This window comes from Protopterus annectens, chromosome 7.part0 (genome assembly GCF_019279795.1).
Source record: "Protopterus annectens isolate FY-2018-M chromosome 7.part0, PAN1.0, whole genome shotgun sequence".
In the NCBI taxonomy this organism is placed as follows: Eukaryota; Metazoa; Chordata; order Ceratodontiformes; family Protopteridae; genus Protopterus; species Protopterus annectens.
The window spans coordinates 126490425-126517599 of record NC_056739.1 but is presented as its reverse complement, the minus strand read 5'-3'; the positions used below and the strand labels follow the sequence as shown (position 1 = coordinate 126517599).

Below are 27175 nucleotides of genomic sequence, written 5' to 3'. Positions count from 1 at the left end.
TGAACATCCTGGGGGCTGTGGTGAGACCAAAGGGCAGTGCTCTGAACCGAGAGTGACTGGCTCCCAGCCAGAAACTCAAGTACCTTCTCAATCATCTGTTCATCTTTATATTATAGTATGCATCCTGAAGGTCTATCGAGCACTTAGTTGTCCTTGCTCAGAAAGAGCAGAATGGACTGAACCATGACCATCCGGAACTTTACGTCTTGAACCGACTTGTTCAGTACACTGAGATTCAAAATTGGTCTCCACTGCCCTGTTTTCTTTGGCACTAAAAAGAATCTTGAGTAAGCTCCGGATTCTATTTGGTCTGGTGGATCCTCTTGGATGACTTTTTTCTAGCAGCTTTTCAGTTTCTAGTGCTGCTGCCTCCTGATTGGGTGGGACATCTGGAAATTCTTTTGACAATGGAGAAGGTACGGAAGAGGGAATTACATAACCTCTGGAAATAATTCTCTGCACCTAAATATCTTTTATCTCTATCCAGGCTGCTAAGTGCAGAGATAAGAGTTCGCCTACTGCGTCTAGAGGTAGACAATCGGGCCTCCACTCAGCAGTTATGAAAGAATCTGTCAGAAAACAAACCTCTAGACCCCTGGTTATGTGGGCCTCCTCTGCCATTAGGGCATCATCTTCTATTATCACTCCCCCCACTGCCTCTGGGGGAACTATCTCCACATGGGTCATGGAAAGGACCCCGAGATTGTCTCAACCAGATTTTTTGTCCTCAGCTTTGACTCCTGGAAAAGATACTTTGAGGGGTCAAAAGATTTACACCCACTGCAGACGGGGTCTTTCTTTCTTTCTGTCTTTCTAACACCTGGAGTGCGTGTCCTTTACTATAGGGCTAGACAAAGAAGTGTCGTCAAAGGAAGCACTGAAGAGTGATGACTTGAAGGGTCCCACAGAATCACACAGGTGCATCCAGGAAGGTCTCCTGATGGAAATAACTGAAACCACAGCCCTTGAGGCACCCTCTGCAGTGTGCGAGATAAGCCTCACGGACTAATTGGATATACTTGTAGGGTAGTCAACTGAGAGACCACTAAAGATTGAGCCTCAGCAGTTCCGGTTCCAGAAAGAGGAGATGTGGATAGTTCTTTAATCAAATCTCATTGTAGTCTTGTAAAATGTGGCAAATAGTTCAGCAATCTAAGTGCAAATGTCACTGAAGCATAAACATGCTTACCAAATCTGTCTTTCTCCCTAGATCTTTTATTAGGAGGACATGAACTCTGTTCCACAAGTTCCTTTTTTCTAGCTGCCCCCATTCCCATGGCATCTATTGTAACCCCTTTACTCAAATATTCCCAGCTCACTGGTGGAGCCAGAATCCCATCTGGTCTCTTGGGGTTTGGCTCAATCATATCAGGTTCCTTCCATGCCCGCCTGAAGTAAAGTCAAATCAATGAGTTTGGTGGCAAAGTAACCCAGGAAGTAGATGGGCCAGTACCAAATTCTTCCAGAAATACTGATTCCTCAGGAGGAGGGTCTTGGAAAGATCAACCACCCTTCTGCTTAAGGATCTCGAGAAGGTCTCCAAATGAGACGTCATCAGGTGGTGACTTTGGGGACCCCTCACCTTCATCAAAATCAGTATCCTCAGTGACTGAATATTTAGGAGAGTCCAAGTGCCTCCTTTTACATCTTCTCTTCCTTGGTGGGGTGGTCCAGTGAAGTATCAGAAGACATGACAATACCCTGGAAACTTTGGGCTGACTGTCCCTGAGGAGCAGAATATTGAGGATCATGGTGCAAAGTCATCTGAGAAGTAGAGGGTGGATCCGAGGGGAAGAACCCATCTGCCCTGCTGCAGCAAAAACACTCTCTTCACAACCTCAAAGGCAGACCACTCTGGGGAGAAGGAAGCCAACAGAGCTGATAAAGCAAGTTTCTGGCTCATCTCCTCCCTCTGTCCCAAGAGCAATCCACTTGAGGCAAAAGTTGGAGCAAAGTTATCCAGTTCAAAGTTCTGAAAGGAAGAGACTGCTCTGAAAGCCTCAGAATCGACCCCATCTTCTTGGATCCGATCAGGAAGCTTGGACTCCGAGTTATCCATCTCAGAGGACGTTAGAGCTGGTGCACTCAGAGAAATAGTTGGCTCCGAAGACTATATTCTCTTTAGATCCAAACCAGACAGACCTGGAATGCTTGGATTCGGGGACTCTAAAACCACAGGTTTGACTACAGAAGGAAACGTCATCAGTTGAGTGGTAGAAGGGCGGACTTCTTGACCCAAAGGGGTAGGAACCATGAAAACTCCCATCTGAATCTGCTTTGTGAAGAATTTCCTCAGCATCCTGTCCACATATGCTTCTGTGAGACTTCTGGAGAACTGAGTTGAGACCAGGGATGGTGACTGAGTGCCTCTCAAAAAAAAAGGAGAGGGCACCCTGGAAGGAAGCAGATCCACACTTGGTAAACTGATAATCCTTAGCAATGGCTTTGAATCAGAGGAAGTATGATCCGAAATAGGTCTGGTAAGATCTGATGATGGCCGGACTACAAGTGGCTTTGGATCCAATTTTTTTCTTTCTTTCTTCTTGGTTCAGACGTAGTAGTAGATGCTGGAGAATCCGATGGTTTTGACCTCTTTGAAGAGTCTTTAGATTTATGTATGGGGGACTGAACCGCAGAAATGCCTTCAGAAAAGGAGGTTGGTAGCAAACCCTTTAAACTTAGTTTGTTCCTCTTATCAGCAAGAGCTCGGGTGTTAAACCTACAACAAATAGTACAATCCTGATGGAGATGCTCTACACCCAAGCAATAAACAGAGTGTGGGCATCAGAAAAAGGCATCTCATGCCCACACTTCTTAAATCTTTTCAGACATTGCTAAGGAAAAGTTATGTCCAAGACATCAGCTTTTTTTTTTTTTTTTTTAAAAGAAAGGAAGGTTAACTACCAACTACGGTAGTGAAGAGCTACAAAAAAATTGTATAGAAAAAGTAAATAGGCTTATCCTACCTTGCCTACCAACAATGGTAGGGAAGGTTACACTTTAAAGTGTACAGAAAGGAAAGTAAGGACGGCTTGCAAACAGAAAAAGAAGTTATGTCCTTACCATAACGTTCCATGTGGAGTGTTCATCTCGCCTTGGTTATTACACATGGGTTCGGAGCCGATCCTCGGCTCCGTGCCGGCCGACTGCAAGCTCTGCATCGAGAAGAAGCTCGAGGACATCCAATACCCACAATCCCCCTCTGCCTTTACCTCAGATCTAGTTTGCAAGCAAACCAGACATAAAGCACTCACACATGCCAACTATATACATAAAAGTACATATATACAACATACCAAGAGTATGATAGTAACACTAATACTGCAACAGCAGAAGGAGAATACTCCAGACCAGGCACCAAATTGAATGTTCTTCCTGAGGGTGGGAGTGTAATAACCAAGGCGAGATGAACACTCCACATGGAACGTTATGGTAAGGACATAACTTCTTTATGTGAGAGTGTTCAATCTCGCCTTTGTTCTTACACATGGGTAGCGTCCCTAGCTCCATGATCCTGAGGAACTCAAGGGAGAACGTTCTTGAGCACAGTGGAACCAAAGGTTGCCCTATCCCTAGAAACCCTGTCCACTTTGTAATGAGAGATAAATGTATGTGGTTTAGCCCAAGTAGCAGCCGCACAAATAGTGTCTAAAGGTAAACGAGCTGCGTGAGCCAAAGATGTAGAAACTGATCTGGTAGAATGTCCTCTGGGTTTTGCTGCTAATGTTTGGTCAGAAGCTTCATAAACATAAATGATACAGTCAGTTAGCCACTTAGAAAGAGTTCGCTTCGAAACCGCAAGACCCTATCTGCTGTCAGCAAAAGCTACAAATAGTTGATCAGATTTCCTGTGATCTTCGTTCTAGCCAAATAAAATCTGAGTTGTCTATGGACGCCTAGTTTGTGCAACATATACTCCAATTTATTAGAGTGGTCTTTAAAGAAGGTGGGTAATTCGATGGACTGATTAATATTACTAGAAGAACAAACTTTGGGAAGAAAAGATGGATTAGTGCGAGGGATACTCTGTCAGAATGAAAAATTAAATAAGGATGTTTGACCGATAGGGCCTGAAGCTCAGACACCGTCTAGCAGATGTAATGGCCACTAGAAATAATGTTTTCCATGACAAAAATTTCAAAGTGCAACTTGAAGCTGGTTCAAAGGGTGGTAACATCAATTTAGAAAGCAATAAGTTTAAATTCCACGGTGATGTCGGACTTCTGACTGGTGGTCTGATGTGAAAAGAACCTTTTAAAAAGGCTTTACAAAGTCTGTGAGCCATAATAGACGCACCACTTTCTTCTACATGATAGTTAGAAATGGCAGCTAACTGTACTCTTAAAGTAGCCGGGGAAGCTCCTTCATGAAATAATTCAGTCAAGAATTCTAAAACCTTGTTCAACGGAGCTGTAACAGGGTCCAACTGATGTGATTCCCAGAAGACAAAACGTTTCCACTTACTGGTGTAAGTCTTAGTAGTGGAAACTTTATGAGAAGCTACTAAAATATCTTGAACCGCCGAAGTAAGGGGAACCGACCTGGCTAGAAAGGGAAGCGGAGCAGCCAAGCTGCTAGATGGGAGAGATTCTAGAGATGGGTGAGGAACTCCTGACGAGTGAGTCAGTAGATCTGGCTCTGGGTCCAGCATCCAAGGTCCCCGAATGCGGTGATGCAATAGAAAGGGGAACCAAATTTGACGAGGCCAGAATGGAGCAATGAGAATAATAGTCCTCTGAAGGTTGTTGGCTTTCTGTAGAAACTTTGCAATCAGGGGAAATGGAGGAAAAGCATATAGGAGACCCGGGGCCAATCGTGCACCAGCACGCCCCTGGGGACTTCCCTGGAGGGGTAATAGGGCAAAGTAGCTCCTGCATTTGGCGTTCATTGGAGACGCAAACAGATCGCAGGTAGGCTGGCCCCATTTGCGAAAAATCCTTCTCGCAACTGACTGTTTGAGGGACCACTCGTGAGGCAATAGTATTGCCCTGCTCAGCCTGTCGGCTATGACGTTGGATGACCCCGGGATGTGCGTTGCGATCAGAAAGCGACCGGTGGACTCTGCCCATTGCCAAATTCTCATGGCCTCTCTGCATAGTTGGTAAGACCTGGTTCCCCCTTGCTTGTTTATGTACCAGACTACGGACATGTTGTCTGTCTGAACTGCAATGGTCCCTGGAGGAAGAAGGGGAGCAAAGTGTTGCAACACCAAAAACACTGCCCTCAACTCCAGAACATTGATGTGCAGATCATACTCCAGATTGGTCCATTCGCCATGGACTGTCTGTCCCTGAAAGATGCCCCCCCACCCTATCAGGGAAGCGTCCGTGGTTATCGTCGCTGACGGTGCGGGTAGCACAAATGGTCTTCCGCTGGATAGGTTGCAAGTCTGTAACCACCACATTAGGTGTGATTTGCATGTTTTCGTTATCAATATTTCGTGAGTCAGTGGAAGTTGTTGGAATGACCATTGTGCAAAGAGAAGCCATTGTAGCACTCTCATGTGCAGTCTTCCCAATGGTATCGCAATGAGAGAAGCTGCCATGAGACCCAAAACTTTCAGAACAATTTTTGCTGGGGACTTTCTGGACGACAGAAGAAGGGAAATGTTGAATTGAAGTGCTACTATTCTTTCTGTAGGAAGTTTTAGAACTAACTGACGCGTATCTAATTCCGCTCCTATGAATAAGATATGCTGTGATGGCTGTAGCAACGATTTTTCAAAATTTACTGAGATGCCAAGGTGTGTACAAAGTTGTAGGGTGTAATCCCTGGCTTGTATCAGTTGACGCCTGGTGGTGGCAGACAGGAGCCAGTCGTCCAGATACGGAAACACCTGGAATCCTAGGCGCCTCAGATGAGACGCTACCACTGCCATGCATTTGGTGAAGACCCTGGGGGCTGTGGTCAGACCAAAGGGCAGGGCTCAACTGATAGTGACTGGCTCCCAGCCGGAAGCGCAAATGATCCCTGGACGCCCTGGCCATTTTGATGTGGTAGTATGCGTCCTTCAGATCTATTGAGCACATCCAGTTGTCCTTCTTTAAGAATGGAAGGATCGATTGAAGCGTGACCATCCGGAACTTTTCCTTCTTGACAAAGGTGTTTAGATGACTTAGGTCCAGAATTGGCCTCCAGTCCCCCGTTTTCTTTGGAACTAAAAAGAACCTTGAGTAAGTTCCGAATCCTATTTGGTCCGCTGGGACTGGTTGGATGACTCTTTTTTCTAGCAGCTTTGAAATTTCTGTAGCTGCTGGCTCTCAGATGGGGTGGTACATCTGGAAGTTTTCTTTTTGGAATGGGGGTGGATAGAAATGGGATTTTGTAACCTCTGGTAACAACGCTTTTTACCCAATTGTCTGAAGAAAGGTTTTGCCAGGCCTGAGGGTATAAAGCTAAGCGACCCCCGACTGCCTCCAGAGCAGGACAGTCGGGCCTCCTCTCAGGAGTGCTGAAAAGGTTTGCCAGGGAGGTTATCCCTGTCACCTTGGTTTTGCGGACCTCTGCCGCCAGGGCGGCATCTTCCACCTCTGCCCCCCCCCTCTGCCTCTAGAGGGGGCATCACCCTGTGTGTTTGGGAAAGATCCTTGGGGTTTTCGAAACCACATTTTCCCACCACGCTGCCCTTTGGGGTACGGTCTGGAAGGGGTGGAAAATGGACTCCGACAGCAGAGAGGGTCTTTCCCTCCTGTTCACACCGGGTAAGGGTCTCCTTTACTTTAGGGCCAAAAAGTGTGGCTCCGTCAAATGGGGTGTTAGTAAAGGAAGACTTGAAGGCTTCCGCAAATGAACATAAGCGCATCCAGGATTGCCTACGAAGAGCAATCGCTGAAGCCGCTGCCCTACTCGATCCTTCGGCTGCATAGGATATCAGCCTCATGGATGAGTTCACAATGGACGTAAGGGTGTTGAGATGCGCTGTAACTTTCTCTGAGACAGTGGCATCTGTAGCACCCTGGAGGGTATCTCCCAACTCTTTGACTAGATCCCTCTGTAAACGTGTAAAATGAGTTAAATAGTTCAGGGAACGCATGGAAAAGCCGCTGAACTGAAAATGCGCTTCCCGTGATCTGTCCATGGTCCTAGAATCTTTGTTAGGTGGATGGACAGATGAGGAAGACTCCGACATCTCCTTTTTCGTGGCCGCTGCCACCACCATGGCGTCTACTGGAACTCCTTTGGTGAGGTAAGCTTTGTCCTGTGGTGCCGTGATGTACTTATTCAGCTTCCTAGGGACTGGTTCCACCGTGTCAGGAGTCTCCCACGCCCTTCGAGCAATTAATTCCATTAACTCATCAAAGGGCGGAGTGACCCAGGAGGAGGAAGGACGGGCACCAAATGCCTTCAGCAAAACTGACTCATCCTCAGAAGGGGGGAGGGCTTGCCAGTCACCTCTCTGTTTTAGGATCTCCAAGATGTCAGAAAAAGAGACATCCTCTGTAGGTGACTTAGGGGACCCTTCTGACTCATCTAAATCAGTATCAGATGTCAAGGATTCTTGTGGAGAATCCAAGTGTCTCCTCTTACACAGTCTTTTCCTAGGAACTTCTTCGTGGGAAGCATCCAAGAAGCCTCCGAGGAAGAGGGGGCACCCTCCAGGGGTGGCTGAGACACTGGTGCCCGACGCTTGGACGTGGCCGTGGGTGCAGAGGAGGATAACGGTCCTTTGTGGGGAGGAGAAGCTGTACCTGCTGATGTGGTTGTCTGGGTAGACAACACCTTCCTCATGAGGTCGAAGGCCCCCGGGTCCCGAGTCGAGGTATCCCCCGGTTCCGAAGAAATGGGAAGAATCCCCGAAACAGGAGCCGAAGGCACCGACCCCGAGGACGGAACCGAATCGATCCGTGCCGAGGCCCCGAGAGGGAGCGTCGGAACCGAAACATCGGTCCGACTCTCGGTCCCGGAACCAAGGACGGATCTTCGGCCCCGAGACTCCGGTACCGGATCGGATGGAGTCGAGGTAAACGGTGCCGACCGAGAAAAGGACGGTTCTGGCACCGAGGGCTCCACAATCATCAGTTCAGCTTCTTCCGCCCAAGACTGGACAGGTCTCGGAGGAGGAACAGATGGAGATAGTGGCAGGCCTTCAAGTCTCGACATCAACTGAGAGGAGACCGAGATAAGCTTGGACAGGGCCGTATGCTCCATCAGTTTCTGCACCACACGGTCCACGTCGGTGTCGGAAAGGGGCCTAGAAGAACGAGTCGAAGGGATCGAAGACGGAGCCGACCTCAACAGAGTCGGTGGAGGGAGCTCCGCCACCGGTTCCAAGACTCGAGGCTCGAAACTGCCAACAGTTGAACACTCGGCCCCAAGTCTGTGGAACCGGTGATCTAACTAGACCAAGAGCTCGGAGCCGATGACTTTGGCTCCGACGCCTTCGACCTTCAAGACTTGGATGCCTGGTCTGAAGCATCCAGAGCCTCCTGGAAAGAGGGTTTCAACAATCCTCTATCCATCAGTTTCCTGCGCCTATCTGTCATGACCCTCCCACTAAAAGAGTGACAAATAGAGCAGTCCTCTTGTAAGTGGAGAGGGCCAAGACAGTAGACACAGGAACTGTGGTTGTCTGTGACCGACATCTTTTGGCCACACTGACAACGCTTTGAAGCCAGATTTTAATTTCTCAGACATACTGACAAATGAAAGAGACAGTCCAGTCCAGTAAAAGTCAAATCCAGTAACAGTGTCAAATCCGTAATAAACGTCCGCTTGATAATAGCTTAAAAAGCAAGACTACAACAAGTTTCTAGTCAAAAGTGTCAAATCCGGTGATAACTGCTTAAAAAGCAAGACTACAGCAAGTTTCTAGTCACAATTGTCCAAGTAGGGGTGGTAGGCCCCGAAAAACTCTATACCCGAAAGTTAACTAAGTTAAACTTATTCTAAGGTACCGAGAATTCCTAATCCACTCACACACCTAACTCTTATACTTTAAGTAACTAGATTGAAAGAAAATTTTTGAAATTTAAACAGAATAGATAAAAATCTTATCTGTAAAGCCTCGAGCTAGTCTCCAGCGATGCGTATGCAGCAGCGGCAAACTAGATCTGAGGTAAAGGCAGAGGGGGATTGTGGGTATTGGATGTCCTCGAGCTTCTTCATGATGCAGAGCTTGCAGTCGGCCGGCACGGAGCCGAGGATCGGCTCCGAACCCATGTGTAAGAACAAAGGCGAGATTGAACACTCTCACATTAAATATTAAAGATTAAAGATTTTTTAAGAAGAAAATCACAAATGAGTTACTTATCTCTAATGACAAACCCGAGAGATGGAGGCTACCACATCTAGTTGCTAAAGCAGCAAACGAGATTCGAGGGATGCTAGTGGTGGTGTATTATGGGTAAGAAAAGAGCTCCAGAGTTTTTTGGAGGCCATGAGCTAGTAAAATGACCAAGTTGGATCCAAGGATTGGACATGATCCCATTAGCTGAGGAATGAATGAAAACAGACATCAGATCTATCAATCTTCCAAGATAAACATTTAGAAATAACACTAGCTGTAGTTTTTAACTACCATTTTTTTTTTTAAGAACTGAACAAAACATTCCAAGTCTGAAGCAGAGAAGAGCTGATGAGAATGAGAAAGAAATTAACAATTGGTCAAACTTTCTGTGCTTTTGTTCTGTGAAGGTGATAACTTAGTTGTCTATGAACATCAGTGAGGTGCAACATGTATTCGCCTTTACTAGAAAAACTGGCAATTGAATTGATTAGAGAATGTTTGATTATTTGGCTACCTTGGGCATAAAGGAAAGGTTGGTTCGCTGGAATACCCTGTCTTTATGGAAAATGATGCAAGGAGGTTTGGCTAATAAAGCTTGAATTTGGACACACTTAGCAGAAGTAATGGCTACCATAAATATTATTTTCCAAAACAGATATTTCATGTCACAATTGTCATCTGGTTCTAAGGGTCTTTTTGTAAGGCCCTGAAAAACACCAGTAAGATCCCAAGGGAGAGGAATCTTTTATTGGGTGATCTAAGAAGGTCCCTCATAGAAGTTGAGAGAGAGGAAGATCCCCCTTCCAGTATGAAAATTAGATATGGTGGCCAGATGAAGTTTTATGGTAGAAAAACTGGCTCCTGCTTTAAAAAAAGTACCAAGAAAGAGAAGGATGGCTGAGCTGAAAGATAAAAAGGGTCAATGTACTCCTTTGAGGCCCATATGGAAAACCTGTTCCATTTGCTGTTGTAGACCTTTAGGGTGGAGGCCTTTTGGGAAGCCAAAATTATGTCACGGACTGAAAAGGCAAGCCTGGACCTTTCTATCGATGGAAATGGAGAAACCATGCTGTCAATTTCAGTGTGTGGAGCCTGACTTGCTAGTGCTTTCACGGATGAGACAGGAGGTGCTAATTGGGTTCCAGTATCTACGGATGACATCTGAGGTGAGATCACTGAAAAGGGAACCATACTTGAGGTCAGAACGGACCAATGAGGATTACTGAGCTCTTCAACTTGCTGGCTTTCTATAGGGGCTTCGGGATCAATGGGAGAAAGGGATAAGCATAACCATGGACCAAAGCATCCTTTGGTGACTCCCCCAAGGGCAGATGAGTGAAGTACTTACTGCACTTGTTGAAGGGAGAGGCAAATAGGTCACAGCAAGGCTGGCCCCAATGGCTGAAAATCCTGTTTGTGCCGACTGACTGAGGGACCGCTTGTGATGAATCAGAATAGACCTCGAGTCTGCCTGCCAGCGTACGGATTTTCCCTGGAATGTGCATTGCAATTAGCAAGCTGTCTGAAGAGAGCATCCATTCCCAGAATCTCATGGCCTCTCTGCATAACGGACAGGATGAGGTTCCTTCCCGTTTGCTGATGTACCGGACTACTGACATATTACCCATGTGTATAGCAATAGTCCCCAAAGGGAAGATGGCCTGAAAGGCTTAAACATTAGGAGGACTGCTCTCATCTCAAGGACACCGATATGCAGCTTGGTCTCGGAGGGGGACCACATGCCTTGGACCATCCCTCCCTTGTAATGCCCCTCCACCCCACTGGGAAGTGTCCATAGTCACTGTAGCTACTGGGGGAGGGAGTGAGAGAATGGTCTGCCCAGACACATGTCGTTTGACTGTACCCAGCTTTGGAGATGACATGTGCAAACTGAAGTCAGTTTGATGGGAACAGATGGAGATTGGTAAAGAATGGACCACTGAACCACAAGGGTCAATTGAACTCACATGAAAAATCTTGCTAAGGGGACTAGGACAGCAGCTAACACAGACCCCAGTGCTTGGAGCCCTAACTTTGCTGTGGGAGCAAGGAGATCCAGTAAATCCTGAACTTGTTATCTCAGAGAATTTATGTGATGAAGTAATAGTGAAGCTACTTGAGTTGTAGTGTTGAGTTGTGTTTCTATAAATTCTAGATCATGTATAGGAGTCAGGTTTGATTTTGCGATATTTATCATGATACCAAGGGATCTGGAGATTACAACTAAGTAATCCCTGGCCTGGATCAGTTGATGCCTTGTTGGGGAAGTAAGGAGCCAATCACTGAGACAGGGAAACACCTGGAATCCTTTCAGCCTCAGGTGTGCTGCTACAACTGCCAGACATTTGGTAAACACCTGAGGGGCTGTGGCGAGTCCAAAGGGCAGTAGTCTGAATTGGTGGTGATCGGCTCCCAGCCGAAAGCGCAAGTGTCTCCTGGAGTGTCTGTCTATTTTGAAATGATAGTACGCATCCTGAAGATCTATAGAGCACATCCAATCATCCTTGTGTAAAAGTGACAGAATGGACTAGACCATTACCATCCACAACTTGGACTTTTTGACATACTGATTTAAGCTGCTGAAATCCAGAATTTATCTTTGGTCCCATGTTTTCTTTGGCACCAAAAAGAAGTGAGAATGAATTACAAATCCTATTTGTTTGGTCAGGACCCTTTGGATGACTTTTTTTTGCAAAAGTTTTTGAACTTCCTGAACTGTGTACACCCTTTGACAGGGTGAAACTTTGGGCAGTTTCCTCCTGCGACTTGGAGGTGAGGGTGAAAAGGAAATTTAGTAACCTCTGGATATTATCCTTACACTCCAAGTGTTATCTTTGTCCAGGCATCTAGGTGCAGGAATAGACAACTCCCGACGGCCTCCAAAGATGGACAGTTGGACAGCACTTCAGGAATGCTGATAGAACTTACTGGGAAAGGATTCCCTGAAGACCCAATTTTGTGACCCCCCCCCCCGACGTTGGGGCTGTGCCTACCATTAAAACTCCCCCCTCTGCCTCTGGAGGAAGCATCTCCACGCGGGTCTTGAAAAGGTCCCTGAGACTTCCTGAACCAAGTTTTCTTCCCTCCTTGCTGGTTCCTAGAAAAGGTTTTCTGAGGGGTGGAAAACTTGAACCCCATGTCAGACAAGGTCTTTCCTTTTTGCTCACTGCAGGTAAGTGTATTGTTCACCGATGGTCCAAACAAGGAAGAACCAAAGGGGGCATTAATAAAGAACGTCTGGAATGGTTTCATAAAGTCTCATCCAGGCAGGTCTCCTAATGTCTATGACTGTACTGGCTGTTCATGAGGTGCTTTCCACAGTACCAAAAATCAACCTCTGAGGAATTGGCAAGGGAAGAGAGAGTAGCCAGTTGGGGAGAAGCCTTTTTCAATTCCTCCTCCGACATGGTCTGAGCAAGAGAGTTTGTAAATTCTTTTACAAGGTCTCTCAGCAAGAGGGTGAAATGTGTCAAATACTTTACTGACCTCAGAGCAAAGGTAGCTTAAGTGTAAATGTGCTTTCCATACCTATCCAACACTCCAAACTCCTTTTTCAGCAAATGGAGAGTGGAGCTTTGCTCAGCTATCTCTTTTGTGGCTGCTAACAACAATGGCATCTACTGGAATGCCTTTACTCCAGTGTAAACAGTCAGATGGTGAACTAAGGAATGTACCAGGACACTTGGGTACAGGCTCAACTGTGTCCGGTTCCTTCCAAGCCCAGCAGGAAACCAAATCAACAAGTCACCCAAGACGTAGACAGATCCACCCCAAAAGCTTCCAGGAACACTAAATCTTTAGAAGAAGTGGGTTTTGAGGACCAGCCACCCCTTCTGTTTGAGGATTTCTAGGATGTCTCCAAAGGAGATGTCATAGGTGGTGATAGGGGTGACCATTCTCCATCAAAATCTGTGCCCTTGGTCAGGGACTCCATAAGGGAGTCTATGTGCCTTCTCTTGCACTTTTTCTTTCAAGGGCCTTCCTCTGTGGACTGTTTGGGGGAGGAATCGGAAGAATGGGGGATTTCCTGAGGGGAAATGGTCTGGAAGCTCCTCGAGGTAGGCTGACCTATGGCACAAGTAATGGGCTCAGTGCTCTGACCCGATGAAGGATTGGGAGGATATGAGGTACAGTGTTTAGAAAGGACACATACTAACAACTTCCTTAAATTTGAGAGTGGTCATCCTTTGTTCATGAAGCTGAATTTGGTCAGAGGACAAATTATATGGCTCAGTAGATTAATTTCAGACAACGAAAATTGCACTTGTGAGGCAAACAAACTTAAATCCATGTTTGCCCAGAGAGGGTATCCATATGAAAAACTGAGGGAAATTTTCGAGCAGATACTATTGGTTAGGATGGAAAAGACCCCACCAATTTTAACTAGTGGGTTTATAACTAACAGTAAGGAAGTAAAAAAAATGGATTGTGCCTTTCCTGTTCCTATTAGTATTGACTGTCATAGCATCAAACAGGTAATTTCCAACAACTGGAAAGTTATTTTGGGAAATCGAGACTTAGCTAGAGTACTAGGGGACCACCCAGACTTCATTTATAAAAAGGTTGCAAGTGTAAAGTCTACTTTAGAAATAGGAGAACACAAAACTGTTAGAGGAGCCACTGGTACCTACCCATGTTATAACTGCAAACAATGCATGTTTAATGATTCATCAAAAAATATATTTTTTCCACACATTAATAAAATGGTGGTCAATAAAGGCAGATACAACTGCAAAAGTATGGGGGTAGTATATTTGGCTACGTGCTCCATCTGTCATAATTTTTATGTGGGGAAAACATCTAGAGCCCTTTATAAAAGGTTTTATGAACACCATTTGGCCATTAGAAATAAAGTCTCTAACAATGCTTTAGCCAAACACACTATGGAATGCTCTAACTTCAAGAAATTTGTATTTTTTGTGTTGGATGAAATAGATTTGACTCCATTTGTTACAGAATTCAATAATGCCTTGGAAAACAAAGAGCTCAGATGGCAGGTTTTCCTTAGGGCAGACCACATTCCCGGTCTAAACGAGACCTTAAATGTTAAATGGCTTTTAAATAAAATAGACTACACTATTAAACAGTTCATTTGACAAACATTTTTATAGTAGGCACACTTCTGTATGTAGAAACAGAGGATATAAATACCACGGAGTTCCAATAAGTGCTCCAACACCACTAAAGTATACTCTCACTAATTCTGTTGTAATACCACGAAACAACTTGCAGAACAGTTCCACTGGTAAACATCCCAAGCAATTCACCAACACGAATGGAATAAAACCAAACCAGTTTTATTAACGATAGCACTCGTGAAATGCTGAATGACCTCAGCGTCTTATATAAAATTTTTTTAAAAACAAATATATGACACAGAAGGCTTATAACAATGAAATGAAAAAACATTAAATATTGAATACTGCGGACAATACTAAAATTAGGTTAAGCGCTTTCACCCATATCATACGGGCTTCTTCAGAACACCATTAAATAAACTGTCTGCCTTATAAAACTTTCAAGGCGCCAAATTTGAATGAAACTGTTCAAAAATTGAAAGAAACAGTACGTTGTAATGTCAATTCCAATTCAAATCTAAGCTACCCATAACATATATTACCTGCATTATTGCCTTTGTGACTAAATGGTCCGCATTAAAAACAATCAACTAAAAAGATAATATAAGGTGCAATACATCTATAAAGTATATAATGTATAAATATAATGGTTATGTATGTATACAAATAATCAAGTTTTTTCTTATGACATCGTTGCTACCATATAGATAGAATTATAAGTATAAATATAAATATCCATCAAATACGTGTGTACCTATCGCACTTCCTGCACTAAAAGAACCCTCCATCCTAGTGATTTTTGAAATACACCTGAATTGTGTGTATGATATAAATATATACATGTATATGATGTGAACATAATATAAATACATAAATATATCTAGTTAATAAATTTGGCAGTTTAAACAACATTGAACATCAAGGTAGAAAACTTCAAAAACAACCATGTATGCTGTAATACAAATAAAATTGTAAAACAAACTTGTGACTAGAGTAATTGTTTATAACAGGAATAAAAACACAAAGATGATGAAAACTAACAGAGATTGTTCCCTTTCATACCGCTGTCAACGTGGGTCAATAAAGCCTAATTGTATTGTATAACAACTCAAAGCCTATTTGTATAAGGTAATAATATATGAATTGTGAATTATAGGCTATATATTTAACTCGAGAATAGCTTTCATAGAAATGTCATTGAGTCCCGGAGGTGTAGTGGCATCTGTGAACAGCTGCCACCATACTTCATGATAGCTCAATAATTTTTTTTATTATCTCTACCTCTAGGATCAATCCTAACAATATCTAATAAGGCAAATTTGAACTGATGTTTTGCACCATTTTGTTCAATATGCTTAAACACGGCACTTTTCTGGTCCATTTTCTTTATATTATAAATGTGTTCATAAATACGTTTTTTTAGGCTTCTTTCCGTTTCCCCCACATAGTAACTTGAACACTCTTGACAAATAGCAATATATACAACCTTCTTGGAGTTACAATTCCCCTTAATATATTTAGACTAAAAATAAGGTTAATTGTTTAGAATAATTCCTTTTTCCTCTAAAATATAACGACATTGGTTGCATGCTCCACATTTGGTAGTGTGTTGTTCAGTATCCTTTCCTTTTTCTTCTCTTGGTGTACCTTCCTTTTTCTAGATACCTTTTAATGTTCGCTCCCAACTTATAAACTATGCCTGGTTTGTCCCCTATTATATTCCTTACAGTCTCACTGGTCAATAAATACCAGTAATTCTTTATGATTTGTATCACATCATCTGATCCTGGACTATATAACAAAATTAAAGCTCTTTGATAATATCCTTCTATATTACCTTTCACCAGATGTCTACCAATAAACCCATTTGCATAATTCATTACCTAAGCCTAACAAGGTAAATTCCGACCTATTATTTCTGGTAGTAAGTCTAAAACATTCCCCTTGGGTAAATACATAGATGTCAAGTTGAAACATGTATACAATAACATATCCCATCTTGTTAAAGATTCATGGGAATTTTTGAGGAACTTTCCACGCAAGTATGGAATGACGGATACATGTTTGTAACAATCGATGTTATTAATCTTTTATCATGTATTCCTAAAACAGCAGGTCTTGAAGTTTTTGGTAATAGCATTAGGAAATATGCTGGGATAGAATGGGAAGAGGTTAGCTTATATATGGAAATGATTGACATAGTTTTGGACAACAATTTTATATATTATGAAGGGGAACATTTCAGGCAGACCAGTGGGGGGTAGCTATGGGAGCTGCATGTGCCCCAATATATGCCAACCTGGTTATGCTCGATTGGGAAGAACTAGTTCTCTTTCCAAGTATTTTTTTCCAACATGTTGTCCACTATGTGAGATTCTTGGACGATATTTATATTATATGGAACTCTAGTGAGGACAGATTATTAGAATGTATTCAGTTCCTGAATACGAGTAGTGATTTTTTGAAATTTACGCATTCATATAATAAGGGAGGTATAGCATACCTTGACAATTTAGTATATTCACAAGAAGGTGCATTACAGTCGAAAATTCACAGAAAAGAAACCTTTTCCAATGACTACCTGGAATATGGAAGTTATCATCCTAAAAGGTTAAAGCAGAATATATACAAGGGCCAATGCATCTGGGCCCTGAGGATGACATCAGAGTATGAAGTATTATGGGAAGAGATTGGATACATTCATACTATGTTTTTCAAGAGAGGATATCCCCAGAATTTATTGAATGAAGTGGATAAATACGTATTAGGCCTATGGGGCACCACCTACAAACCCTTGTTAGGCTTAGGTAACGAAGTGAATTACGCAAATGGGTTTATTGGTAGACATCTGGCAAAAGGTAATACAGAAGGATATTATCAAAGAGCTTTAATTTTGTTATATAGTCCAGGATCAGATTATGTGATACAAATCATAAAGAATTACTGGTATTTATTGACCAGTGAGACTAAGGAATATAATAGGGGACAAACCAGGCATAGTTTATAAGATGGGAGCGAACATTAAAAGGTATCTAGAAAAAGGAAGGTACACCAAGAGAAGAAAAAGGAAAGGATACTGAACAACACACTACCAGATGTGGAGCATGCAACCAATGTCGTTATATTTTAGAGGAAAAAGGAATTATTCTAAACAATTAACCTTATTTTTAGTCTAAATATATTAAGGGGAATTGTAACTCCAAGATGGTTGTATATATTGCTATTTGTCAAGAGTGTTCAAGTTACTATGTGGGGAAAACAGAAACAAGCCTATTTATTTATTTATTTTTTATTTATTTATTTAACATTTGTTGACCGGGAAAGTCCGACTAGGTTCCACAGATCCTGTTTTCAGCGGAGGCCCGGGGAGAAATGCTCCAGACGCATGTCTTTAGAATGTGGGAGGAAACCGGAGTACCCGGAGGAAACCCACGCGAACGCAGGGAGAACATGCAAACTCCACACAGAAGGCACCCCAGCCGAGAATCGAACCAGAGAACCTCTTGCTGTGAGGCGACAGCATTAACAGCTGCACCACTGCACCACCCGGCCTAAAAAACGTATTTATGAACACATTTATAATATAAAGAAAAGGGACCAGAAAAGTGCTTTATTTAAGCATACTGAACAGAATGGTGCAAAAACATCAGTTCAAATGTGCCTTATTAGATATTGTTAGGATTGATACCAGAGGTTGAGATAATAATAAAAAATTATTGAGCTATTGTGAAGTATGGTGGCAGCTGTTCACAGATGCCCGTACACCTCTGGGACTCAATGACAGCATTTCTATGAAAGCTATTCTCGAGTTAAATATATAGCCTATAATTCACAATTCATAAATTATTACCTTATACAAATAGGCTTTATTATACAATACAATTAGGCTTTACTGACCCACGTTGACAGCGGTATGAAAGGGAACAACCTCTCTGTTAGCTTTCATCAACTTTGTGTTTTTATTCCTGTTATAAACAATTACTCTAGTCACAAGCTTGTTTTACAATTTTACTTGTATTACAGCATACATGGTTGTTTTGGAAGTTTTCTACCTTGATGTTCCTATGTTGTTTAAACTGCCAAATTTATTAACTAGACATGTTTATGTATTTATAATATGTTCACATCATATACATATATATATTTATATCATACACACAATTCAGGTGTATTTCACAAATCACTAGGATGGAGGGTTCTTTTAGTGCAGGAAGTGCGATAGGTACACATGTATTTGATGGATATTTATACTTATAATTCTATCTATATGGTAGCAATGATGTCATAAGAAAAAACTTTTATTTGTATACATGCATAACCATTATATTTATACACTGTATACTTTACAGATGTATTGCACCTTATATTATTATCTTTTTAGTTGATTGTTTTTAATGCGGACCATTTAGTCACAAAGGCAATGCAGGTAATATATGTTATGGGTAGCTTAGATTTGAATTGGAATTTACATTACAACGTACTGTTTCTTTAAATTTTTGAACAGTTCCATTCAAATTTGGCGCCTTGAAAGTTTTATAAGGCGGAGAGTTTAATTTAATGGTGTTCTGAAGAAGCCCATATGATATGGGTGAAAGCACTTAACCTAATTTTAGTATTGTCAGCAGTATTCAATATTTAGTATTTTTTCATTTCATTGTTATACGCCTTCTGTGTCATATTTGTTTTTAAAAATTTTTATACAAGACGCGGAGATCATTCAGCATTTCACGAGTGTTATCGTTAATAAAACTGGTTTGGTTTTATTCCATTCGTGTTGGTGAATTGCTTGGGACGTTTACCAGTGGAACTATTCTGCAAGTTGTTTCGTGGTATTACAACGGAATTAGTGAGAGTATACTTTAGTGGTGTTGGTGCACTTATTGGAACTCTGTGGTATTTATATCCTCTGTTTCTTCACTGGAGATTATTACTAAGTTACACTTCTGTATGTGCTAAATGGTTTTTGTGTGTCAACTGTTATATTTCACGTTTTATATTTTTGCCTTTAAGAAAATGGTATTAATTAATAACTAGATGAATGGATATTTGACTGGTTTATTTATTAATCAAATTCTGTATTCAAACCTGACTAATTGGTTTACTGTTCAGTTCTGAAGAAGTTCATTGTGATTAAAACAAAAGAAAGCGCTTAACTTTTTATGTGTGGACAGCCATTTTGTCTTTTTGTCACATTTTTTCTGAAGTTTATTCTGGTTTTCGTGAATTTAGTTTTTTTCATTTCACATGAGGATATGGTTCTCTGATCCAAGAGAAGGCCCTCTTCTGCAATCCAGAAGTCAGACTGACATGAGGAGACCCCTCCACTCCACCTCAGAGCTGAAGTAACCAAAAGAGAGAGAGCAGAGTTGATACCAGATCCAAGGCTTCTAGGCAGAGTCAGACCAGAGCAGTCAAGAGCTGAAGCACCAAGAGGAAGGGGCAGATCCGACAGAGTCAGAGCCATTGACAACCTCCCCCAGACCCAGCAGTGATGTCTTGGATTCAAGACCCGGTCTGATTCAACAAAAATACAGCAGAGCTGGTTAAGGACATAGTCTGAGTTGAGGAAGGTAACTCTCTGGTATGCAGGATCCTGGAGTTCTGAAACCGTAGGTCAGACTGGAAAAGGAGACTGTATCGAATGTGACATAGCACTCAGATCCAAGATGAGACAGAGTTGTTAAGACTCCCATCTGGATCGGAGCCCTGAGGAACTTTTGCATCATCCTGTCCACATCAGCCTCTGTTAAGCTATGAAAAGATCTAGAAGAGGAAGCAGGTCTGGATTTAGTTGGAGTCTGGAAAATTTTGGAAGGGGGAGCTGGATATACCGGTTTTAGAAGACCCACTGGTGTATGGCTCCTAATAGCCAGATCCAGTGTCTTAGGATCCGAGGTGGAGGTACTTGGTGTAGAAGAACCTGAAATGATAATGGTACCTATCAGATCAGAAGAAGACTTAGTTTTGCTCAGATCTGTAATAGTCTGATACAATATTTTTTGTCTTTTCTCACATGGCTCTGACAAAGCCCTTGGGGAAGCAGAGAGGGCTCGTTTTTTTAAATCCTTGGGGAAGACATGCTTAGAGAGGATATGCGCTCCAGATAAAGGAGATGACGTAGGTAGAAGGCCTTTCAATAAGAGTTTGTTACGTCTGTCTGGCAAGGCCCTCAGATTAAAAGATGCACACACCTCGCACTCAACATTCAAGTGCCCTGGTCATAAACAATAAATGCACTTCTTATATGCATCTAAATTACATATTATATGCTCACAAGAAGTGCATCTCTTGAAGCCTGTAGGTTTATCAGACATTTAGTCTGGCAAATAAAACAAATTTAAACAGTAACTTTCTAACAAAAAACATACACACACACGACCATCAAAAAACAGCAACAGCTGTATCTCTCGATACAACTATAAGAATTATAAGCAAAAGGTATTTTTTTTTCTTTTATAGAAAGCAAGTGCCGACGGCAACAGCGAAAAGGCAGGAGGAGGGAAAAAGAAAGGCACCAGTCCCCAATACCCGTGGAAAGCTATCAATGGAGGGAAGAAGAGAGAAAAAAGGTGACAATTTAAGTTTTAAGAGAGAAAAACTTCGCTTCACACAAGTCTTTGAGATTCCCACTCAAGACTCAAGAATCTATGTTTTGATGTACTGGCGGCAAACGAGATCTGAGAAGTTATGAAAGGTATACTGCATTACAGGAAGACAGGAGCTCGAGATTCTGATCTACAAGTCTTGGAAATGCAGCCTACTGAATCCAACGTCAGATTCGAAACCCATCTAGTGAGTAAGAATGAAAAAGGACATTAGATCTTAGCATTAACCTTGTTAGCCATTAATGGATGGATCATATGACTATGCCCACCATAAATGCACAGTGTGCCGAGAACTTCAAACCAATTCACTATAAAGATTTCAATCAAATAATTATTTCCCCCACCCCATCCTATGTGGGAAGACCAAAGAAGCATCCATTTGTCAACTGTCCTTATACAGCTAAAACAATGGGACATGCCAAATGGACTAACGTTAAATATTTCTAGAGCTCTCATTTATTTTGAGATGGTTAAGAAGCTGTCAAACTGTTCAAAAACTATGTAAAGTCCAGAAAGAAAATGCAGCTCAAACTTTATACTGTAGTTACAGATTTGCTGTGCAAGTTACATTTTAAAAAGAATAACTGCGAAAAAATTAAAAAAACTTTATAAACCAGTAAAGCATTACACAATAACTAAGTGCTCTGCAGAAGAGATCACCCAACAGTGAAAGGGATAAGATGTAGCCAGGGCCACAAAAGCATTAACATATCAAATATGTTAGAGGCAAAGAACTCTAGTCCAGCATTGTTTTTGGGAGATCCTCATGGGGACAGAGGAGTCTGAATGAAGCAGCACAACTAACTGCCCATACACACTTCTTAGGTGAACATGAAGGAAGATCCCACAACAGATAACATATTCAGACAAAAGAAAATGCCCCTAGAATGGACTGTAGGTTTCAAGAAAACAAAGGAAAGGCCCAAGTATGTAAACAGAGTGATTTATACTGCAGTTCTGGCTGTTCAAATCCAAGGAATTATTACCTCACTTAAGTTATAGGTTCATAGATTAGTACTAGGCCAACTGCCCTTGCAAGCCATTTTAAGCCTAGCCAATTATTCCTTGTGAGACTCAAACCCTGCACCTTGTGTTTTTATAAGGCAAACACCTTAACCATTAGGCCACCCTCCCAACCCCAAGGGTTCTTATATAAAGTGAAGCACACCACTGCAACAGAGAGAGTGTGTCAAGCTGGCTGAAACTTAACTGCACAGATGAACTCGACAGAGTACATAACTTTAGAAATAAAATAATTGTAGATTATGGAAACCAAGCGGAAAAAAAAAATAAAACTGGCTAGCAGAGAAATTTCCAGAATTCTTCAAAAACTCTTAAAATAAGCACAATTTGCTATTACTCTACTGAATATGGTATGAGCAGCAGTGTAATTAATCTGAAAAGCAGTTTGCTACTGACTGCGCCACGGAAAGGTCACAAGGTTAAATAAATCATGATCAAGGCATCACATACTGCTTTGCTTAGTTAGGCAAACAGAGCAAACAGGACAGAGAAAGACACAAGAACTTTACAATTTAACAAGATACATAAACAATTACAATTCTAAAGACAAACACAACAAAGCTTCAAATAACCCCCTTTCCAAAAGCACCACTACAAAGCAGGATTTTAGCTACAATTAAAGCTACAGCATCTGCTTTTCATGGAAAAAGGCTTCCATGGCTTAAGTTCAGAGAAATTTTATTTTGTTCCTCTGGACTTAAACAATGCAATGTTTTTATCTTCGCAAAGAAAAGGAACCTACTGCTAAAATATGACAAGATTTTGAATAAGTAATTTGCTGTACTTCGACAAAGATAATCCACATTATAAAATTCTTTTGGTAACAAGTAGGCTAAATTTAAAAAGCAGGCTAAGCACTTGGATATTGTGGTACTTCCAAATAGCTTTTTGTTAGTCTTGCAAGACTGTCTACATTGAGCAAAAAATGCTAGACCTCACTGTGGCAGGTCAACTTTTAACAGCAGCATGGCATCAAAATTGTTAGCCAAGTGAAATATTCAAAGTGGCTTAAAAACAAGCTCCCAAATGCAGAATGACAGGATGGCATTTCAGTCCAAACATGAATTTAAAAGCTGCTACAGTGCCACCAGTTAATGTTAACGGCAGAATAAAACAGTGCAGTAAAGTACAGGCCTGCTTTTTAAAACACAGCCACATTTTTAAGAATTTTATCAAATATCCCTTCAGAAATATACCTGCAACTTCAACAGTGATGAACAGGTATACAAAACTGGTAAAAGACCCCCCCCCAAAAGAACGAAAAGCAGATACTGTTTGCTTTAACTAATGAAAATGCAAAGTCCTGCTAGGACATTACACACCTTCGCATTCATATAAGGATCAAAGGGGCCAAACTTTTTGAGTTCTTTGATCTCAAGAGCATTCTACAAAAGGAGGAGAGAAAAAAATGCAATAATGAAACAGATAATATGGCAACATTAAAAAGGATGGGAAGAGATTCAAATGCTGAAACAAAATGTTTACAGAATTTTGATATCACACATTTTGATATACAGTGCACTTAATGAATTGGTTTTCTATTTCATATTTGCAACTTCCTACCCAGCCTTCTTTAAAACACAAGTCCTGTTGAGTCCAGCTTGCAAAATCTGTTTTGTCTTCTTTACTCAGCTTTTATCGTACCAGTTACTAAAGAAACATTGCAATGTTTCTGTACAGTGACGTGACAGCACGGTGATCAGTGAACAGGTACAGTCAGAAATTACATCCAAAGGCTCTTCAGAAAATTCAAATTGGACAATATAAAAACAAAAGATTACATGGCCACCTCTACTGGCTGCACAAGGAGGTAGGCGGCCATGGTGGTGCAGCGGTTAGTCCTCTCTGTGGTTGCGTGGGTTTCCTCCGGGTGCTCCGGTTTCCTCCCACATCCCAAAGACATGTTGTAGGCAGATTGGGTACTCTAAATTGGCCCGAGTGCGTGCATGTGTGTGCCTTCCGTGGAAGGTTGGGCGCCAGGCTGGCAACTCGACACCGTAAAACTCCACTGCCAATCATGAGCGGACAGGTGATCCGCTGTGGCGACCCCTAACTGGGAAAAGCCGAAAGAACAAGATAAATATATATATATGTGTGTAGTAAATCGAAATAGCAGGACTGAGCGAAAACAAGTATAACACTTAAAGTTCAAAGTACTTTATTGTCAATAAGTAATAAGATAAGCGCTTTCACTGTGTAGCTTCATCAGATCTTACATTCATTCTAAGATTCCACATCTTATATATACACAGGTTTTAAACAATTAACCAATCAAGTTAATTGGTATGATTATTTAAAGAAGCAGGCAAACATCAAAGACCTAGCTTAATATACAAATATAAGATAAAATCATTTAAAAACAATCTCATATATAAGGTATACATGAAAAACGTATATATAAAAAAGTTATATATAAAAAATGTAGATCAGTGTACATATATATTTATAATTTAAAATAGATATTAGTGTAAAAAAGATTCTATAGACAAGTATGCTTAATGTCTAACATATAAGATTTCATGTATATGTATGTATAAATTAATATAGTGTCTTATAAAATAAACACACTACATGTGGTAACCAAATCTATGACATAATGACATAGTAGTGATATAGAAGACAATTAGTGTGCAGAGAGATGGAATACCTATTTCTAGGGGGTTATCTAATATTTCTGTGCTGTCTTAATTCTGGCTTGATAGAGGCTCTATCATTGAGGCCTAGTCCTTTATCTGATCTTAGTAGAATTATCCATTCGGTTTCCTTACCCTCTGTATATATCTTAATGTCACCCCCTCTAGAGTTGGGAGTAATTACTTCAAGTACCTTAAACAAAAATCTGTGTGTGTCATCATTCAATGCTACATGCTTGGCAAGAGCATTATGTAGTGTACCTTTCCTTATGTGATATACATGTTCCCTTATCCTATCCCTCAGTGGTCGATTTGTTTTACCAACATAGAAGGATGAACATAATTGACAAACAGCTAAGTATATCACATGAGAAGTCATGCAGTTAGCTTCAGCTCTTATATTAAAAACTTTCTGTTGATCAGGATGAAAAAATTCTGTCTTACTGTCTATGTAACAGAAATTACAGCGACCACAGTGTCTTGTGCATCCATTCTGTATAGATTTCTTATCAAATTTAGGATGGCATAGCATTCTTTTCAAGTTGTGTTTATTCTTAAAAATAAACCTCGGTGTTTCTCCTACTATCTGTTTAATATCTTCATCTATCTGCAATATACCCCAGTGTTTGTCTATAATCTGCTTAATCGCTATATGATCGGATGAAAAAAAGGTGGAGAATTTAGTGAAAGAGTCACTCATTTTGTTTATCACTAAGGCTAGCACTGTTGGATCCAAAGTATGGCATAACTGAAGTAGAGCGTAGATTGTACACTTCTTCTATCTTAGAATGTATTTCTTCGACTTTATATCCTCTGTGTAATAGTCTATGTTTCAAATCATTTATCTCAGTGTGAAAACCCTCTTCCATTGGATTCAGTCTGGAAGCTCTAATAGCTTGTCCTTTCACAATATTTCTAAAGACAAAAGGAGGATACATACTGGATCTTAGAAGCAATGAATTAACATAACATGTTTTACGATGAACTCCAGTGTTGATTAAATTATTGTGTAGCCTCTCTATATATAAGTCTAGAAACTCAATTCTATCCTCTGAAAACTTCATAGTAAACTTAAGACATGGTATTAAATTATTCATCATTAGGTGTGTGGATTAAAGTTGTTGGGATGTCCCTTTCCAGAGAATAAAGACATCATACACAAAACGTTTTGTGGATGATGTCTTTATTCTCTGGAAATGGACATTCCAACAACTTGAATCCACACACCAAATGATGAATAATTTAATACCATGTCTTAAGTTTACTATGAAGTTTTCAGAGGATAGAATTGAGTTTCTAGACTTATATACAGAGAGGCTACACAATAATTTAATCAACATTGGAGTTCATCGTAAAACATGTTATGTTAATTAATTGCTTCTAAGATCCAGTATGCACCCTCTTTTTGTCTTTAGAAATATTGTGAAAGGACAAGCTATTAGAGCTTCCAGACTGAATCCAATGGAAGAGGGTTTTCACACTGAGATAAATGATTTGAAACATAGACTATTACACAGAGGACATAAAGTCGAAGAAATACATTCTAAGATAGAAGTGTACAATCTACGCTCTACTTCAGCTATGCCATACTTTGGATCCAACAGTGCTAGCCTTAGTGATAAACAAAATATGAGTGAATCTTTCACTAAATTCTCCACCTTTTTTTCATCCGATTATATAGAGATTAAGCAGATTATAGACAAACACTGGGGTATATTGCAGATAGATGAAGATATTAAACAGATAGTAGGAGAAACACAGAGGTTTATTTTTAAGAATAAACACAACTTGAAAAGAATGCTATGCCATCCTAAATTTGATAAGAAATCTATACAGAATGGATGCACAAGATGCTGTGGTCGCTGTAATTTCTGTTGTTACATAGACAGTAAGACAGAATTTTTTCATCCTGATCAACAGAAAGTTTTTAATATAAGAGCTGAAGCTAACTGCATGACTTCTCATGTGATATACTTAGTTGTTTGTCAATTATGTTCATCCTTCTATGTTGGTAAAACAAATCGACCACTGAGGGATAGGATAAGGGAACATGTATATCACATAAGGAAAGGTACACTACATAATGCTCTTGCCAAGCATGTAGCATTGAATGATGACACACAGATTTTTGTTTAAGGTACTTGAAGTAATTACTCCCAACTCTAGAGGGGGTGACATTAAGATATAAAGGAAACCGAATGGATAATTCTACTAAGATCAGATAAAGGACTAGGCCTCAATGATAGAGCCTCTATCAAGCCAAAATTAAGACAGCGTAGAAATATTAGATAACCCCCTAGAAATAGGTATTCCATCTCTCTGCACACTAATTGTCTTCTATATCACTACTATGTCATTATGTCATGGATTTGGTTACCACATGTAGTGTGTTTATTTTATTTTATAAGACACTATATTAATTTATACATACATATACATGAAATCTTATATGTTAGACATTAAGCATACTTGTCTATAGAATCTTTTTTACACTAATATCCATTTAAAATTATAAATATATATGTACACTGATATACATTTTTTATATATAACTTTTTATATATACGTTTTTCATGTATACCTTATATATGACATTGTTTTTAAATGATT

General features: G+C 40.8%; 1 protein-coding gene across 1 annotated transcript in view; it reads right to left on the bottom strand.

The window, feature by feature from the left end:
- Positions 1 to 27175, bottom strand: part of ANKS1A (ankyrin repeat and sterile alpha motif domain containing 1A) — a 3005277-nt gene that overhangs the window by 2622023 nt on the left and 356079 nt on the right. The window contains exon 4 of the mRNA XM_044076145.1: positions 23255 to 23317. Coding sequence (XP_043932080.1) covers positions 23255 to 23317 — 63 coding nt within the window. The remainder of the gene's footprint in view (positions 1 to 23254; positions 23318 to 27175) is intronic.